This window comes from Tursiops truncatus, chromosome 4, assembly GCF_011762595.2.
Source record: "Tursiops truncatus isolate mTurTru1 chromosome 4, mTurTru1.mat.Y, whole genome shotgun sequence".
Taxonomy (NCBI): Eukaryota; Metazoa; Chordata; class Mammalia; order Artiodactyla; family Delphinidae; genus Tursiops; species Tursiops truncatus.
Genome location: NC_047037.1, coordinates 11318214 through 11338349, shown reverse-complemented (window position 1 = coordinate 11338349; position 20136 = coordinate 11318214). Strand labels below are relative to the sequence as shown.

Below are 20136 nucleotides of genomic sequence, written 5' to 3'. Positions count from 1 at the left end.
TTTTACCAAAGGCAGTGCCTAAATTTCTTTCTTTTCCTGTTTCTTTTGGTTTTGTCTGCTTTTCTTGTTCATTTTCTTCAGCATCATAGCCACTCTTTTCATAGTTTTTGAGTGCTTCTTGCTGAGTGAAAGATGTCATCGTGGCTTTTCTATTCTCCTCTAGAAAAGAGCCTGTTGCTTCGAGTGTTTCCAAATCATCAGCAAGGACACATTTGCCAAACTGGCGCTTGGGCAACCTGCATGGAAACAAAAAAACATGAGAATGAGGGGGCGAGTCCTACCTGGTGTCACTGGGCACGGGAGCTTCAGGCTTGGGTATTTCCTGATGACTTCGTTACCACATCACCTAGCTGTTGTCCTAGGTTTGCAGAGGTGTTGGGACAGGTATCAGAATAATATGTTTAGCATTATCAACTTTACTGCTGGGATATGGGTTTAGAGGATAGGTAATGCAGTGGAATCGAAAATAGTTACTGTTTGCTCTTATACACTTATGTGATCTTTGAATTTTTTTATTGGCCCTGTATTACTCTTAATATTGAAAAATAAGAAAAGAAAAACAAAACCATATCAGAGTTGTCGAACACAGGAGCATCTGGGTCCCAATGGTTGGAGTCAAGTCAAGGATTGGCTTGCCTGTGACCTAAGGGAGACAGTTCCCTGCAGGGGACAGAGCCCAGCCCTGCCCTCAGCCTACCTCTTGACAGACAGGATGGGTTGCAGCAAGGTGTCCCCTCGGCTCGGGCCTCCACACTCTTCAATGAGCTCTGGGGGTGGATACTGGTTTGATCCACCTAAAAATAAAATAAAATATCAAATCAAATCAAAAAAAGTGTAAAATAATATGAAACTCAACAGTAAAATGAAGTGAAAAAATGAAGTAAAATAAAGCATAAAGACCATTAAGACGTAAAACTTAAGACACAAAATAAAATCAAGTAAAGCATAAAATAAAGTAAAATACACAATAAAACAAAATAAAGAGTAACAAGATAAAATACAAAATCAAAAAGAATCCATTGACATAAAATCAAAAAGATGTAAAATCAAACAGCATAAAATAAAAACAAAAGCAAATAAAATACAAGCAAAATAAGAGAATAAAATGCATCCTATTGTATAAGCAATATAAAATAAAATAACATAAAAGACTAGAACAATGTGAAATACAACCTAATGTAATAAAACATAAAAAATAAAGTGAAATTAAAACAGACTAAAAAACTAATCCTTTAGCCACCATCTCCCTCAAAGAAGCACTAGGCCGTCAGCCATCTATTACAATTCTCCCCTCCATCTTTTGCAAAGGTAAGGAATCTAAAGTTCAGGGTGGTCCACTGACCTTTCTAGATTCACACAGCTCATTCGTGGCAAAGCTCGGACTAGAACCAATTCATTAACGTCCATACCCCTCAAATTACAGAAGCACAAATGCTATGTCTCTACTTCTAAGATGTCCATCAGACTCCCTTTATTCCTTCACTGACAAATGGACAGATGTTCCTCAAGGATCCCAACAGGGTTGTCACACCTGCTTACAAACTGAGAAACTAATGTCTCCCAGCAAGGAGGGCAAGAAGGCCTCCCATGTCACAAGGAGGCACCCCGCACATGAGTTGCTGTGGACTATGCACAGCTGGACAAAGCCCAAGACAAACTCCTGTAAATATGACCAGGATAATACCCACCCCCAATCCTAACCATCTCCATCATCATGCTAGGGATACAGATTTGGCACCAGTTGCCCATGAACTTGGTTCAACTGGAAGTGAGGCTACTAGCACAGGATGCAGGGAAGAATTTTGGCCAAGCTTCACTGTCACCGTGCCCTTCACTGGTGGCTTCATCTAGCCAACCTGAGGTGGGAGACCCCGGACTTCTGTCTCCCTCACTTCCTGGCAAGTCCCTGAAGACCCTTCCTACCCAAGTGTGGTAATCAGCATCAACCAGGAGCCTGTTAAAAATGCAGACTCACCACTTTGCTGCAGCAGAAATTAAACACAACATTGTAAATCAACTGCACTTCAATAAAATTTTTTAAATGCAGACTCTCAGGCCCCAGCTCAAACCCATTGAGTCAGAATCCAAATTTTAACTAGATCCCCAGGAAATGCATGTGCATGTTAAAATCTGAGAAACACTGTTCTATAGCACTAGTTTCTGAATCACTGGATACAGCAATAACAGTAACAATGTCTTATGTGTATACAGCAGTGGTGCTTTCATGCAGGTATTTGAACGTAGGCTTCACAAATAGAGAAGAGACTGTAATCCTCATTCTGGTAAATGAGAAAATCAAAAGGTTCGGTGGAAACCTGAGGCCTCCCAGCCACCAGACAAGAAACCAACGCTAGGCTTGGCACAGTGTCAGGGCAACATAGCTCAGGGTTTTCAGGAAGTGGTGTGCTCCCTGGGGGCTCCCTCAGAGAATTCGGGGCTGCCTACACCTCAGCAAGATTGAAGGTGCAATGGGCACCCATTCACTCATATGCCAGGCTCTGTATGTTCCTCTCCCCACCCAGCATCCCCAGGGCTCCCCAACTGCTCACCTTTTAGGAGGTTCAGGAAGGCCTGCGTGAAGCCCCAGGCATAGGCCACCTCCGCGTCCAAGAGCCCCTCAAGGTGCAGCAGATGCTGTTTGGAGGGGCCGCTGGCCACGCGGGTCCCCACGCCCAGGCCCAAGGCCAGCACAAACAGAGTGATGCCCTTGCACTTGGCCTCCAGGGACAGAGTCCTTAACTTCTCCCGGTCCCAGCTGCTGGTCTCACTGGCCACGATGGTAAAGAGGACCTGCACTTTCCTGGGCAGCAGGGCCACCAGGAGCACCTTCTCCAGCGTCCACTCCAAGCGTGGCCCAGGGCCGGGGCTCCCCGCAGGGGGTGGTCCATGGCCTTGCGGACATGCCTCTGCATCTGCATCCGGCGGCCATACGAGGTCAGGTGGAAGCCCTCGCGCACAGGTGGCCGCCCCGTGCCCAGCCAGAAGTGGGGGGTCATGTGTGTCACCAGGGCTGTGGGGGCCCCGCGTGGGGACATGCTCGGCTGCGCAGCCACCTCGAGGTCGTCGAGCATGGTGTCCACCAGAGTCAAGGCTGTGCGGTAGAGGTCGGTGCCCATGCCAACGGAGCTGTCCACCACGAAGGCCACGTCCGCGTCCACTGCCAGCGGCCTGGGCACGCCCAGCCCGCACTTCGGGGCCGGGATGCACTGATCTGCAGAGGAGAGGCGGGGAGAGGCGGGGTTACCACAAGTCCCTTCCCTTCCCATGGACACAATTCCAGGTGCTCAGTAGGGAAAGCTGCTGCTGAGGGCTGCCTGCATGGGGTTGACTCTGCTAGTAGATGGGCACTGTCAATAAATGTTCCTGTTTCCCAGAAGGAAAAGTTGAGAGTATCTGATTCCTCGGTTAATGTTTCTAACCACTAGGCCATACGGCTTCCTAATCACTAGATTCACAGACCCCTGCCTGGTTCAATCAGGCCCGACCTCTTATGGGGGTGTGTGACCTGGGGCAGATTACTCAGCTTTCCCACAACCTCAGTTTCCTCATGTCAGATGGCGATAATGATAATAATAATAATAGTACCTCCCTTATGAGGTTGTTTGTGATGTGTAACTTTAAAATGAGTTAATATATGTAAGGGCTCAGAACAACTCCTGGTGTGTAGCAAAAGCTCAGGCTCAATAAACACCAGCTAGATTTTTGCTTCTGCAGGAGGGGGTTGGAGGCCCAGAGAAACCACATGTCAAATAAGACGATGGATGGGAAAGCAGTTCATCGGCTGTAATATACTCTACAAATGGCAGTTCCTGTATTTGACCCAACCAAGTTTTCAGAGCCAAATCTCTCCTGGCAGTGTTAGGACTTAGTGTGGATCCAGTAAAGGGAACTATTAAGTCCCCTTTTGCTTTCACCTACAGGACTCACTCTGGCCCCGGGTGACGTGGGTGTGGATGAGAGCTCTTCACACGTGGGCATGTGTGGGTTTCAGCATCATGTTCTTTCTGGCCCAGGCCAGTGTGGGATACAGTGATGGAAGCGGGGACTCTGAGACAGGGAACAACTTGCCAATACCCTGATGATGGCCAAAGGCAGTTCCAGGCCAAAAACCAGGACTCTTGACCTTAGCTCAGTGGTCTTCCCTTTACACTAAGGTGCCACTGAGGAAGGAACACAAGCCCAGCCATCCACAGGAACTTGACAGTACAGGTAAGTAAGCAGAGCAGGCCAGGGCTGAGAAGATAGGGAAGGGGCAGGGAGGGGAGGGTGGGGCACTAGCAGACACCCGCCCCTCCAAAGAGGGCTGGCACCACTCATCTCTGGCTGACTGTGGCCACAAGGGAATGCAGTGTCTGGGATTCTCCAGATTATTCTGACTTCCTAAGAAAAACTAGAAATTCAGACTTAATAAGAAATTCCCCAGTTCTAAAGTTCTTCACATACCAAGCAAATACACATGTGAGCAGCAGAAATGGCCTGTGGTCACCAGTTAATTCATCCTGTTCTGAAGACATCAGTCTGATCAGCAATGCCATCCAGGCTTACCATAGCAGAGAGTGCAGTGGGCCATGTTCTCCACGTCCTGCTGGTTCTCTGTCTCCCAGATATACAGATGAAATTTGTTGGTTCCATCCATCTAGTGCCAACACATACACAAAGTTATTGTTAGCTGAACTAAATCTCAGGCCATGTTTTTCATGCATCTCCCAATTCAGATGAGAAAAATATTAATATGCTATTTTTAAAGAACACATATAATTCTCTATGTCTAAATAATTTGGGACTTCTATTCCAGTTATTATAGTCACTTAGTTCTCTAGTCCTAACCTGGTGGCTGGACTACCACTGGTGTGGGCACAGGAGCTGTGGGTCTTCAGACTCCCAATGTGTGTAAAACTCAACAAACATCAGGTTGTGTTGGAATGAGGGTAAAGGAGTTGAGGCTTCAGTCATTTATAAATTCTGTAAATCTTTAGTGATTGTCCATGGTACGTGATGCCATGTGATGGGAGTTATTAACCATGAACATGCAGACCCTTCAAGAACACAGTCATAGATCTAGGCCCTAAATCATGAGGATGGAGAGAGGCAGAGACCACCAGGGAGGCCTCTCTAGAGTATTCCTGGTGGTCAGAGCTGGGAAGAGTGAGGGGGAATCAGGGAAGGCTTTGTAGGGATGGCAAATCTGTTTATCTCCTTCACCAAACCTTTCCAATTATGATTAATTTAATAACTGATATCAGGTTTAAAAGACAAATAATATTAACAGTAATAAATCCAACAAGATCCATGCGATAACTGGCTAGATAATCAACAAACCCATTCTCTCTTCTTCTGAGGGTCACAACTAGACTACAGTTCCCACCATCCCTTGCAGTTAGTTGGACCATATGACCAGGATCTAGCCAACAGCGTGTAGGTGGAAGTGATGAATGCCATTTCCAGGGCATGCACTAAGCTCCACTGCCTCCTCTGCCAGCCAGATGTAGAGGATCCAGAAAAGGTCTTGAGGCCCTCAGTCATGTTGGGGCCATTGACAGAAGGAGCTCAGGTCCTAAATGCAGCAAAGCACCCCTTTCCTTCACCCACACACCCAAGGACCCACATCGCTGGTGACAGATGCAGAAATAACACTTTCTGGTGTTAAGCCCCTGAGACTTGGGCATGAATGGTTTCACAGTCAACCTGCCCTGGCTAATGCAGACTACTTGCAAGGTTTCCACTTCATAATGAAATTAGGAAAGTTTTCAGATGATTTCTCTCAGGAGTTGAGGTGTGGTTTGCAAAGAGCTGGATATCTAAGCTTAGTCATGGCCATCTCGTTGTCCACTCTATCAAAGCATGTAGGACAGCGCCTCCCTGAGGGTCAGCCCCACCTCCTGCATTGCTGTGGCCAGGGCCAAGCCGACCTGGACCCTCCTCTGGTAGCAAGGTGCTCAAGATATGCAGATGTCGTGCCCACCCTTGGAAATAGAGAACGGGCAGGGTCTACTCTGGAAAAGAACATTCTGTAACATACACTCCTTACAGATCACTCATGCTTCCTGTTTAGGATTGCGGCACATCCCAAACATGGTCCCTCACCTGAGCCTCCTTGATGGAAAAACACGTGTGGGGAAAGATATATAAAGAGTGGAACTTTCACTTATGCTAATGTAACACGAAACAAACATGGGAACGTTCCTAATCCTTCCATGCTAAAAGCCATCTAAATTTAGGTTTTTTTCTGACTTAGAAATTCAAATCAACAAAGACTGATGAAATGACTACTAGGTAAAATTCTTAAGCCATTTGGAGACGCAAAAATGACACAGCCACACCTTCAAAGAGCTTAAAAACCTAAGTGGAAGGATAGACAAATAATGTTCAAGAAAGAAAGAAACCAGTAATATATTTTGGGAACACAGGAAGAGGAGATTCATTTCAAAAGGAATGAATAAAAGCAACCTGATGAAGATAATGGCATCTGGCACTTTTGAGAGAATGAGTAGGATCCTTACCTGGCAAAGAAGCAGGGGAAAGCATTATGGTGTGGAGGAACAGCAAGATAAATGCCCAGAGGTAGGCAGTGGTTATTTATGAATTCTCAACACCCCTACCCGCCAGACACTTGAGAAAACGCATCTGAAACCCTGGAACTCCCTGACAGAGGGAGGAGGCTGACAAGAACAGTGAGTGGAGAGTTGCCAACATCCAACATTCAGATCCACTTCACATGGTCATAGACCAAACAAAATGGACCTAACAAATCGCCGAGGATTAGAGAGAACAATGTTAGCATGGATATGACACATTAAGAGCTTTACTGGAAATCACATGAGGCAATCTGGAAGGCTTCTGAAACCAGGATCCACAGCAGTGCTCCAGGAGACTGGAGAAGACTGGAGTAACACAGGAACATCGACTTAACTCCAAGAGTTGTGGGGAGACGCTAAGCTGGTGTACATTATTTTTAAACCACAGGAAGCATGGCTGAGGTGTGTTATCTAAAGAAGAATTGATGAGAATTTTAAAGGTAATATGAAAGACTTCAAATAAATTCAAACATACCCTCAAGTTTGTACAAAGAATTGGTTCACACGAAAAATTCTATGCAGCACTAATAGACTAGGTGTCGGGAACTCGGGTCCTAGTCCTTGGCCTGCCAGAATTGGCTGTGTGGCCTTGGACAAGCCTCTGGCCTATTTCCTCAACAACAGAGTTTAGGGTAGGAGTCAATGCTGCTGAGCTTTCTTCCTATTTCAACACAGCCTGGTCCCCCATTACTGTCCTCTGTATTTGCCTCGTGTTCAGGACACTATGTTGACTTTTCTACTCAGCTCAGCTCTTCAATCTGCTGTTCGGCTGGTTGGAAAACAACCTAATTCAACTGAATTGAAATAGCTACAAAACTGGCATCTACTTTTTAACATCTTTATTGGAGTATAATTGCTTTACATTATTGTGTTAGTTTCTGCTATATAACAAAGTGAATCAGATATATGGATACATATATCCCCATATCTCCTCCCTCTTGTGTCTCCCTCCACTCTCCATATCCCACCCCTCTATGTGGTCACAGAGCACCAAGCTGATCTCCCTGTGTTATGCAGCTGCTTCCCACTGGCTATTATTTTACATTTGGTAATGTATACATGTCCATGCAACTCTCACTTTGCCCCAGCTTACCCTTCCCCCTCCGCATGTCCTCAAGTCCATTCTCTACGTTTGTGTCTTTATTCCTATCCTGTGCCTAGGTTCTTCAGAACCACTATTTCTATTTTTTTGATTTTATATATATATATATATATATATATATATATATATATATATATATATATATATATTAGCATACGGTATTTGTTTTTCTGACTTACTTCACTCTGCATGACAGTCTCTAGGTCCATCCACCTCACTACAAATAACTCAATTTTGTTTCTTTTCATGCCTGAGTAATATTCCATTGTATATATGTGCCACATCTTCTTTATCCATTCATCTGTCGTTGGACACTTAGGTTGCTTCCATGTCCTGGCTATTGTAAATAGAGCTGCAGTGAACATTGTGGTACATGACTCTTTTTGAATTATGGTTTTCTCAGGGTATATGCCCAGTAGTGGGATTGCTGGGTCATATGGTAGTTCTATTTCCAGTTTTTTAAGGAACTTCCATACTGTTCTACATAGTGGCTGTATCAATTTACATTCCCACCAACAGTGCAAGAGGGTTCCCTTTTCCCCTCACTCTCTCCAGCATTTACTGTTTGTAGATTTTTTGATGATGGCTATTCTGACTGGTGTGAGGTGATACCTCATTGTAGTTTTGACTTGCATTTCTCTAATAATTAGTCATGTTGAGCATCCTTTCATATGTTTGTTGACAATCTGCATATCTTCTTTGGAGAAATGTTTATTTAGGTCTTCTGCCCATTTTTGGATTGTGTTGTTTGTTTATTTGATATTGAGCTGCATGAGCTCCATGTATAAATTGGAGATTAATCCTTTGTCAGTTGCTTCATTTGCAAACATTTTCTCCCATTCTGAGGGTTGTCTTTTTTTGTCTTGTTTATGGTTTCCTTTGTTATGCAAAAGCTTTTAAGTTTCATTAGGTCCCATTTGTATATTTTTGTTTTTATTTACATTCCTCTAGAAGGTGGGTACAAAACGACCTTGCTGTGATTTATGTCATAGAGTGTTCTGCCTATGTTTTCCTCTTAGAGTTTGATAGTGTTTGGCCTTATATTTAGGTCTTTAATTCACTTTGAGTTTATTTTTGTGTATGGTGTTAAGGAGTGTTCTACTTTCATTCTTTTACATGCAGCTGTCCAGTTTTCCCAGCACCACTTATGAAGAGGCTGTCTTTTCTCCACTGTATGTTCTTGCCACCTTTATCAAAGATAAGGTGACCATATGTGTGTGGGTTTATCTCTGAGCTTTCTATCCTGTTCCATCGATATATATTTCTGTTTTTATACCAGTACCATACTGTCTTGATTACTGTAGCTTTGTAGTATAGTCTGAAGTCTGAGAGCCTGATTCTTCCACCTCCATTTTTCATTCTCAAGATTGCTTTGGTTATTTGGGGTCTTTTGTGATTCCATACAAATTGTGCAATATTTTGTTCTAGTTCTGTGAAAAATGCCATTGGTAGTTGGATAGGGATTGCACTGAATTTGTAGAGTGCTTTGGGTAGTATAGTCATTTTCACAATGTTGATTTTTCCAGTCCAAGAACATGGTATATCTCTCCCTCTGTTTGTATCATCTTTAATTTCTTTCATTATGGTCTTATAGTTTTCTGCCCACAGGTCTTTTGTCTACTTAGGTAGGTTTATTCCTAGGTATTTTATTCTTTTTGTTGCAATGGTAAATGGGAGTGTTTCCTTAATTTCTCTTTCGGATTGTTCATCATCAGTGTATGGGAATTCAAGAGATTTCTGTGCATTAATTTTGTATCCTGCTACTTTACCAAATACATTGATTACCTCTAGTAGTTTTCTGGTAGCATCTTTAGGAATCTCTATATATAGTATCATGTCATCTGCCAAGAGAAACAGTTTTACTTCTTCTTTTCTGATTTGGATTCCTTTTTCTTCTCTGATTGATGTGGTTAAAACTTCCAAAACTATGTTGAATAATAGTCGTGAGAGTGGGCAAACTTGTCTTCTTCCTCATCTTAGTGGAAATGTTTTTCAGTTTTTCACCACTGAGAATCACATTGGCTTTGGGATTGTCATATATGGCCTTTATTATGTTGAGGTAATTACCTCTATGCCTATTTTCTGGAGAGTTTTTATCATAAAGGGTGTTGAATTTTGTCAAAAGCTTTTTCTGCATTTATTGAGATTATCATATGGTTTTTAACCTTCAATTTGTTAATATGGTGTATCACATTGATTGTTTTGCATATATTGAAGAATACTTGCATCCCTGCCATAAACCCCACTTGATCGTGGTGCATGATCCTTTTACTGTGCTGTTGGATTCTGTTTGCTAGTATTTTGTTGAGGATTTTTGCATCTATGTTCATCAGTGATATTGACCTGTAGTTTTCTTTTTTTGTGACGTCTTTGTCTGGTTTTGGTATCAGGGTGATGGTGGCCTCATAGAATGAGATTGGGAGTGTTCTTCCCTCTGCTGTATTTTGGGAGAGTTTGAGAAGGATAGGTGTTAGATCTTCTGTAATTGTTTGGTAGAATTCACCTGTGAAGCCATCTGGTCCTGGGCTTTTGTTGGTTGGAAGATTTTTAATCACAATTTCAATTTCAGTGCTTGTGATTGGTCTGTTCATGTTTTCTATTTCTTCCTGGTTCAGTCTTGGAGGGTTGTGCTTTTCTAAGAATTTTTCCATTTCTTCCAGGTTGTCCATTTTATTGGCATATAGTTGCTTGTAGTAATCTCTCATGATCCTTTGTATTTCTACAGTGTCAGTTGTTACTTCTCCTTTTTCATTTCTAATTCTGTTGAGTTGAGTCTTCTCCCTTTTTTTCTTGATGAGTCTGGCTAACAGTTTATCAATTTTGTTTATCTTCTCAAAGAACCAGTTTTTAGTTCTATTGATCTTTGCTATCACTTGCTTCATTTCTTTCTTATGTATTTCTGATCTGATCTTTATGATATCTTTACTTCTGCTAACTTTGGGATTTTTTTATCCTTCTTTCTCTAATTGCTAAAGTTTGGTTGTTTATTTCAGATTTTTCTTGTTTCTTGAGGTAGCATTGTATTGAGATAAACTTCCATCTTAGAACTGCTTTTGCTGCATCCCTAGGTTTTGCGTCATTGTGTTTTCATTGTCCTTAGTCTCTAGGTATTTTTTGATATCCTCTCTGATTTCTTAAGTGATCTCTTGGCTATTTAGTAGCGTATTGTTTAGCCTCCATGTGTTCGTATTTTTTACAGTTTTTTTTTCCTGTAATTGATATCTAGTCTCATAACACGGTAGTCAGAAAAGATACTTGATACAAATTCAATTTTCTTAAATTTACCAAGGCTTGATTTGTGACCCAAGATATGATCTATCCTGGAGAATGTTCCATGAGTACTTGAGAAGAAAGTGTATTTTGTTGTTTTTGGATGGAATGTCCTATAAATATCAATTAAATACATCTTGTTTAATGTATCATTTAAAGCCTGTGTTTCCTGTCTTTTTTTCATTTTGGATGATCTGTCCATTGGTGTAAGTGGGGTGTTAAAGTCCCTTACTATTATTGTGTTACCGTCAATTTCCACTTTTATGGCTACTAGCATTTGCCTTATGTATTGAGGTGCTCCTATGTTGGGTGCATAAATATTTGCAACTGTTAGATCTTCTTCTTGGATTGATCCCTTGATCATTATGTAGTGTTCTTCTTTGTCTCTTGTAATAGTCTTTGTTTTAAAGTGTATTTTGTCTGATATGAGAATTGCTACTCCAGCTTTCTTTTGGTTTCCATTTGCATGGAATATCTTTTTCCATCCTCTCACTTTTCAGTCTGTATGTGTCCCTAGGTCTAAATTGGGTCTCTTGTAGACAGCATATATACAGGTCTTGATTTGGTATCCATTCAATGTCTTTTTTTAAAAGAAAACTTTTTTTTTTAATGATGACTTATTTTTTTTGCGGTACGCAGGCCTCTCACTGTTGTGGCATCTCCCATTGCGGAGCACAGGCTCTGGACGTGCAAGCTCAGCAGCCATGGCTCATGGGTCCAGCCGCTCCGCAGCATGTGGGATCTTCCTGGACCAGGGCACGAACCCGTGTCCCCTGCATCGGCAGGTGGACTCTCAACCACTGTGCCACCAGGGAAGCCCAGTCTATGTCTTTTGGTTGGATCATTTAATCCATTTACTTTTAAGGTAGTTATCGATATGTATGCTCCTATTACCATTTTCTTAATTGTTTTGGATTTGTTATTGTAGGTCTTTTCCTTCTCTTGTGTTTCCTGCCTAGGAAGTTCCTTTAGCATTTGTTGTAAAGCTGGTTTGGTGGTGCTGAATTCTCTTAGTTTTGCTTGTATGTAAAGGTTTTAATATCTGTGTTGAATCTGAATGAGATCCTTCCTGGGTAGAGTAATCTTCATTGTAGGTTTTTCCCTTTCATCACTTTAAATATGTCCTGCCACTCCCTTCTGCCTTGCAGAGTTTCTACTGAAATATCAGGTTTAACCTTATGGGGATTCCCTTGTATTATGTTATTTGTTGTTTTTCCGTTGATGCTTTTAATATATTTTCTTTGTATTTAATTTTTGATAGTTTGTTTAATATGTGTCTTGGCGTGTTTCTCCTTGGATTTATACTGTTTGGGACTCTCTGTGCTCCTGGATTTTATTGACTATTTCCTTTCCCATATTAGGGAAGTTTTCCACTATAATCTCTTCAAATATTTTCTCAGTCCCTTTCTTTTTCTCTTCTTCTTTTGGGACTCCTATAGTTTCCATGTTGGTGCATTTATTGTTGTTCCAGAGGTCTCTGAGACTGTCCTCAATTCTTTTCATTCTTTTTTCTTTATTCTGTTCTGAGGAAATGTTTTCCACTCTTTTATCTTCCAGGTCACTTATCTGTTCTTCTGGCTCAGTTATTCTGCTATTGATTCCTTCTAGAGAAATTTTAATTTCATTTATTGTGTCATTCATCATTGTTTGTTTGCTCTTTAGTTCTTCTAGGTCGTTGTTAAAAGTTTCTTGTATTTTCTCCATTCTATTTACAAGATTTTGGATCATCTCTACTATCATTACTCTGACCTCTTTTTCAGGCTGACTGCCTATTGCCTCTTCATTTGTTTGGTCTTGTGGGTTTTTACCTTGTTCCTTCATGTTCTGCATATTTCTCTGTCTTCTCATTTTGCTTAACTTACTGTGTTTGGGGTCTCCTTTTCGCAGGCTGCAGGTTCATAATTCCAGTTGTTTTTGGTGATTGCCTCCAGTAGGTAAGGTTGTTGCAGTGGGTTGTGTAGTCTTCCTGGTGGAGGGGACTTGTGCCTGTGTTCTGGTGTATGAGGCTGGATTTTGTCTTTCTGGTGGGCAGGACCATATCTGGTGGTGTGTTTTGGGGTGTCTGTGACCTTATTATTATTTTAGGCAGCCTCTATGCTAATGCGTGGGTTTGTGTTCATGTCTTGCTAGTTGTTTGGCATGGGGTGTCCAACAGTGGAGCCTGGTGGTTGTTGAGTAGAGCTGGGTCTTATTGTTGAGCCACAGATATCTGGGAGAGCTCTCACTAATTTATATTACTTGGGGCTTGGAGGTCTCTGGTGGTCCAATGTTCTGAACTCAGCTCTCCCACCTCAGAGGCTCAGGCCTGACAGCCGGCTGGAGCACCAAGACCCTGTGAGCCACACAGCTCAGAAGAAAAGGGAGAGAAAAAGAAAGAAATAAAGAAAGTAAAATAAAATGAAATAATGTTATAAAAATAAAAATAATTTTTAATTATTAAAAGTAAAAAAATAAAAGAAGAGGAAAAAAAAGGAAGAGAGCAACCAAACCAATAAACAAATCCACCGATGATAACAAGTGCTAAAAATTAAAGTAAGATAAACATAAAAATCAGAACTTGTCAATCACATACAGCAAACCCCAAGTCTATAGTGCTCCCAAAGTCCACTGCTTCAATTTTGGGATGATTAATTGTCTCTTCAGGTACTCCACAGAGGCAGGGTACATCAAGTTGATTGTGGAGATTTAATCCACTGCTCCTGAGGCTGCAGTAGAAATTTCCCTTTCTCTTCTTTGTTTGCACAGCTCCTGGGGTTCAGCTTTGGATTTGGCCCCGCCTCTGTGTGTAGGTCATCCTGTGGCATCTGTTCTTTGCCCAGACAGGAGGGAGTTAAAGGAGCAGCTGATTAGGGGGCTCTGGCTCACTGAGGCCGCGGGGAGGGAGGGGTATGGAAGGTGGGGTTAGCCTCTAGCTGCAGAGGCTAGCATGATGTTGCAACTGCCTGAGGTGTACCATATGTTCTCCTGGGGAAGTTGTCCCTGGATCATGGGACCCTGGCAGTGACGGGTTGCACAGTCTCCCAGCAGGGGAGGTGTGGATAGTGACTTGTGCTCGCACACAGGATTCTTGGTGGAGGCAGCAGCAGCCTTAGCGTTTCATGCCCGTCTCTGGTGTCTGTGCTGGTAGTCGCGGCTCTTACCCGTCTCTGGGGCTCATTTAGATGGTGCTTTAAAACCCCTCTCCTCATGCTCCCTGAAACAATGGTCTCTTGCCTCTTCGGCAGCTCCAGACTTTTTCCCGGACTCCCTCCTGGCTAGCTGTGGTGCACTAGCCCCCTTCAGGCTGTGTTCACGCAGCCAACCCCAGTCCTCTCCCTAGGATCTGACCGCTGAAGCCCGAGCTTCAGCTCCCAGCCCCCGCCCGCCCCAGCAGGTGAGCAGACAAGCCTCTCAGGCTGGTGAGTGCTGGTCGGCACCGATCCTCTGTGAGGGAATCTCTCCGCTTTGCCCTCCGCACCCCTGTTGCTGCGCTGTCCTCTGTGGCTCCGAAGCTTCCCCTCTCTGCCACCCGCAGTCTCTGCCCGCGAAGGGGCTTCCTAGTGTGTGGAAACTTTTCCTCCTTCACAGCTCCCTCCCACTGATGCAGGTCCCGTCCCTATTGTTTTGTCTCTGTTTTTTCTTTTTTCTTTTGTCCTACCCAGGTACGTGGGGAGTTTCTTGCCTTTTGGGAAGTCTCAGGTCTTCTGCCAGCATTCAGTAGGTGTTCTGTAGGAGTTGTTCCACATGTAGAAGTATTTTTGATGTAATTGTGGGGAGGAAGGTGATCTCCATGTCTTACTCCACCGCCATCTTGAAAGTCCTCTCTTGCATCTTTTTTTAAACTCTTCTGAGGAAGAATACTTTTATGATAATGCTTAAATTTTTTACCACTCTTGCAAAAATAAAACTGTGAGAACCAGTACACAAAGACACAATGGAAGTCCATGGGGAACTGTGATTCAGTTTAAACTTATCTGTACCGAGCTGTTATTAATTAACATTTCATTACTTTGACTTTGGACTTGCCAGCACAGTCCTAGTCACTGATAAAGTTGCCAAAATGATTCTGGAGAAGGCTTTAGTTGAGAGTTCATGTGGTAAGGGACCCCAGCATGAGAAGAATAAGCTGGCTCTATGATCCCTACTGCACCAGAGAAGGAAATCTCACAGAGTACCTGAAACACAAGCCAAGTGATCTGCTTGAGGCTCAAAGCTTTATTATAGTTTGAATGAGCATTTTTCATGATTCCCTCAACCAACTTTGCTTCTGAATATCCAGTTGTGCTCTGATGAGACTAGTTGGGCACTAAGGACAAGAGTGTATGGGGAAGGGGTGGGAGAGGATACAGCACAGGGATTTGCATGAACATCCTCTTTTGTTTAATAGAAAGGTATGTTCTCAAAGGATACAGACAACACTCAAACCACAGCCCCCAATATTAAAGAACGCCCTGTGGGCCCTGAGCTGAAGAAGCCCACAGGGTTCAAGTCAATGCTTCACTGCTTCTGGGCTGAGCTGCCAGAGGCCAGGGAACAATGCTCATTCCTAGGACTGCACTGAGGAGGCTCTTGGCTCAGGCAAATGGGGGAGAGGGGAAGGAGGCAAGTGCTGAGAAGGAGGATTTGCCTTGGACCGAGGAAGGGCTGACCGGACCCTAAAGAGGGAGAGTTAGATACCATCTGGTGTCCAGTTTCGGCTCCTGCCAGGTGGCATGGCCCCATCAGGAACTCCATGAAGCTGCTGACTCTTCCTGGACTCCCCAGTGAACACTGGGGGTCGACATTGAAGGGACCAGGGAACCAGACACACGGGAGTGCTGATTCAGGACTGTGTCATTTATAACAAGTCACTTCACCTCAGAGCTTCCCTCACTTTCTCTGGGAAATGTATTATTGTTGTTAACTTGTAGGATTAGTATGAGGATCAGCCCCAAATTCCTCAGACTTTAACATTCATGGAAACCTTCTGGGGATCTTATTAAAAATGCAGAGCCTGATAGATTAGATCAGGGAGAAAGCTTCAGATTTGGCATTTCTCACAAACCTGGGTGAGGCTGATATGCTGCTGGTCCCAGGACCACATTTTGAGGAGTGAGAGGTGAAGATGACAAGGCATGAAAAGGACATAGCATGGTGGCAGGAACTTCATAGGCGCTGTAAATAAATGGAAGCTTTCTGATTTAATATACAGTTACTGGGAAAATGCACATTCCTGATGACCTTGAGGAGATGGCAATAACCATGGCCTGCATCACGTATACACAGAAAGTGTCAGACGTCCCTGTGGACACTACTTCCTACAGCTCTCACAGCAAACCTGTGAGTTTATCCCCATTTTACAGGTGACTAAATTGAGGCACCAGTGCCAAATGACATGTCCAGATTACACAATGGACAAAGCCAGAGTTTGAAGTCTCATTGCCTAATTCCTTCCCTCAGCTACTAATCCTCACTCCAGGGTGATAACAATCTAATCGAAAACAGCAGCCCACAAGGCCTCAGCAGCGAGTCATCCATGGCCTCTGAAAGGGGTGTCTGGACAACCCAACACTTCCTTCAAAAAAAAAAAAAATGAATGTCCTCCTGCAACTTTTCTGAATTCTAAAATTATGCCAAATTTTTAAAAATTACTCCTCCCCAAGTCCCTTTGGCCTTCCTCTTAATATTTTCATCTGCTAAAGCTAATTGTTTTTTTCTGCATGATAGCCAGTATTCCATTCTTGGGATTTTTTTTTTTTTTAAGAGCAGTACACGGAAATAGAAATAGGGCCAGTTCATAAATCTCTCTCATAGTGTTCTTGTATAGATAAAATTAATTAATACGTGGAAAAAGCTTAGAACTTCTCAACTATCTTCTTTTCCTGTTTTTGACTTTGAATTAAAATCTCATTGTGAATGGGGATTCCAGACCTTGAGCAAGTTATTTAACTTCTCTGGGTCTCAGTTTCATCATCTGAAAAATGGGCCCATAATAATAGTTATCTGTTTGAGTTGTTGTAAGGATTAAATGAATCAATAATTGGGAAGATCTCAGAATAGCACCTGGATCAATAAATGTGAGCTATTTTCCTAGCTATTGTTTCAAAGGAAAAAGTGCTAGATTTTTTATAAAGAAAAATGAAATTCAAAATGAGGCAAACAAATTGCATTTTCCCTGTAATCCTCCACTTTTTGACTTTAAAAAAGAGGGGCACATTAAGTCTTATGTTTTGAGACATAAGGCAATTAGACAGTTCTTAATGGGATTAGGCGAGAATCGTCCAAATGCTATAATATTGCTTTATTTAGGACTGAGGTTGATTCAATGGATGGTTTAAGAAATCTTTCCAATATGCCCCATAACTTCCAAGCATGTTTAAATGGACGAGAAATTAGGCATCTCTTTATACAATCATTTCAAATTGAACAACCATCATTTTTCTAGAAGTATGGGGGTGTTGTTCTGAAAAATAAAATAACATAGAGGTGAAAGACAAAAGCCCCACAGGTTGTCAAAGGGAGTCCTCAAGCGGATAATTCAGAAAGAAAATTACAGGACATTCCCACTCTCCTAACTGGATTCCACTAAGGATAAAGCACAGAGTAGGGAAGGTTATGAGATGCAATATGCCCAGTTGTGAAGAAATGAGGATTTGTTGAAAGTCTCTGAGGATGGGGTTGTCATTTTTATGGTTTCTCTCCTTGCCAATGTCACCAAAACTGAGGTCATTCATTACATCTGAGCTGGCAAGTACCATATAACAACTTTCTAAATTGTTAAATTGAAGGAACAGACTCATCCCCCAGCATCCTGGGGCAAGAATATGTATAAGAAATTAAGAGAAGAGCAGACAGAAAGGACAGAACTGAGATGCAAGTACCTTTAAGCTGGCAGTTTCTTCTCACACACTATGTCATTCTTTCACTCGCACCTAAAGCAGCTGAGAGGGCCAGAACTTCTTGACAAAGGACCATCCAGATGCTGTCTACCCAGGATCCCCTCTCAGAGAGCAACACTGATGAACAATGGGGTGGGGTTAATCGTAATTGTACCCTGAGTATCACTCTCCAAATGTTAGGGAAATGCCTTTTAAAAAGTAGATAATTACACCTGGATAGGAGCCTTAAATAACATCAAGTTGTGACACTCTCTCCATTTTAGAGCTGAGCAAAATGAAACTCAGAAAGACAAAGAGACTTTTTCTACAGCACCTTGTTATTGAGGAAAGAGCCAAAGACAAAAGTTCCATCTCTAATTTAAACTGTTATGTATTTGAAACAAAAGCAAAAATAAACAAATGGGACTACATTAAACTAAAAAGGTTTGCACAGTGAAGGAAAGAAACCATCAACAAAAAGAAAAGGCAGCCTACTGAATGGGAGAAGATATTTGCAAACCGTATATCCAGTAAGTATAGAAAGAACTCATACAACTCAACATCAAAAAGCAAACAAACAACCCAATTACAAAATGGGCAGAGGAGCTGAATATTTTTCCAAAGACATACAGATGACATTGTATACATGAAAAGATGCTCAACATCACTAACCATCAAGGAAATCAAAACCACAATGAGATATGACCTCATACCTCATATAACCTCATATAACCTTTGATGATAGACATCCTGAGACATACTCAGAATGTCTATCATCAAAAAGAGAACAAATAGATATGGGAACATATGTATATGTATAACTGATTCACTTTGTTATAAAGCAGAAACTAACACACCATTGTAAAGCAATTATACTCCAATAAAGATGTAAAAAAAAAAAAACCCACAACATTGTAAATCAACTACCCTTGAAAATATTTTTTAAATGCAAAACATTTTTTAAATTAATTTCATTGTGTGTGTGTACCACAGGTTCAATATATAAATTATGTCAAATTGTTTTTCAAAATAAAGAATTTTTGATATTTAAAAAAAAAGAGAGAGAACAAATAACAAGTGTTTGTGAGAATGTGGAGAAAAGGGAACCCTCATGCACTGTTGGTGGGAGTGTAAATTGGTGCAGCCACTGTGGAAAACTGTATAGCAGTTCCTCAAAAATTATAGAACTACCATATAATCCAGCAATTTCACTTCTGGGTATTTACCCAAAGAAAGCAAAACACAGATTCAAAAAGATATATGCACACTTATGTTCATGGCAGGATTATTTACAACAGCTACAAAATGGAAGCAACCTAAGTGTCCTTCAATAGATCAATGGATAAAGAAGATTATATATATATATATATATATACACACACATATAAATATATACATATATAGAGATGTGTATACACACACACACAATGGAATATTACTTAGCCACAAAGAGAATGAAGTCTTGCCATTTGTGACAACATGGGTGGACCTAAAGGGTATTATGCTAAGTGAAATAAGTCAGAATGGAGAAAGAAAACTACCATATGATTTCACTCATGTGTGGAATCTAAGAAACAAAAAAAAATGAACAAACATAAAACAGAAACAGACTCATAGATAAAGAGAACAAACTGGTGGTTGCCAGAGGGAGGAGGGTGGGTGGATGAGAGAAATAGGTGAGGGAGGTTAAGAGGTACAAAATTGCGGACTTCCCTGGTGGTGCAGTGGTTAAGGATCCGCCAGCCAATACAGGGTACATGAGTTCGAGGCGTGGTCCGGGAAGATCCCACATGCTGCAGAGCAACTAAGTTCCTGCGCCACAACTACTGAGCCTGTGCTCTAGAGCCTGCAAGCCACAACTACTGAAGCCCGCAAGCCTAGAGCCCATGCTCCACAACAAGAGAAGCCACTGCAATGAGAAGCCCGTGCACCACAACGAAGAGTAGCCCCCGCTCACCACTACTAGAGAAAGTCCATGCACAGCAAAGAAGACCCAATGCAGCCAAAAATAAATAAATAAAATAAATAAATTTATAAAAATAAAAATAGAGGTACAAAATTCCTGTTACAAAATATGAGTCACAGCTATAAAATGTACAGTGTGGGGAATATAGTCAATAACTATGTAATATCTTTGTACGGTGACATATCATAACTAGACTTATGGTGACCATTTTGTATGTATAAAAATATCAAATCACTATGTTGTACACACCTGAAACTAATAAAATATTATAAGTCAATTATACTTCAATAAAAATAAAAAAAAATAAAATGTGACTTGTTTCACCCTGCCTTTACTAATCCACTGAGAGTTGCCACCATCCCCCAACCCGTCCCTGTCCAGACACCC

At 41.9% G+C, this 20136-nt stretch overlaps 1 protein-coding gene across 1 annotated transcript in view; it reads right to left on the bottom strand.

Annotated features, from left to right (window-relative positions):
• Nucleotides 1-625: 625 nt before the first annotated feature.
• Nucleotides 626-20136, bottom strand: part of LOC109549793 (collagen alpha-4(VI) chain-like) — a 53637-nt gene continuing 34126 nt past the window's right edge. Inside the window, 4 exon segments of the mRNA XM_033856315.1 lie at nt 626-794; nt 2550-2849; nt 2852-3211; nt 4546-4636. Of these exon segments, the coding sequence (XP_033712206.1) occupies nt 694-794; nt 2550-2849; nt 2852-3211; nt 4546-4636 (852 nt within the window). The 3' untranslated portion in view covers nt 626-693.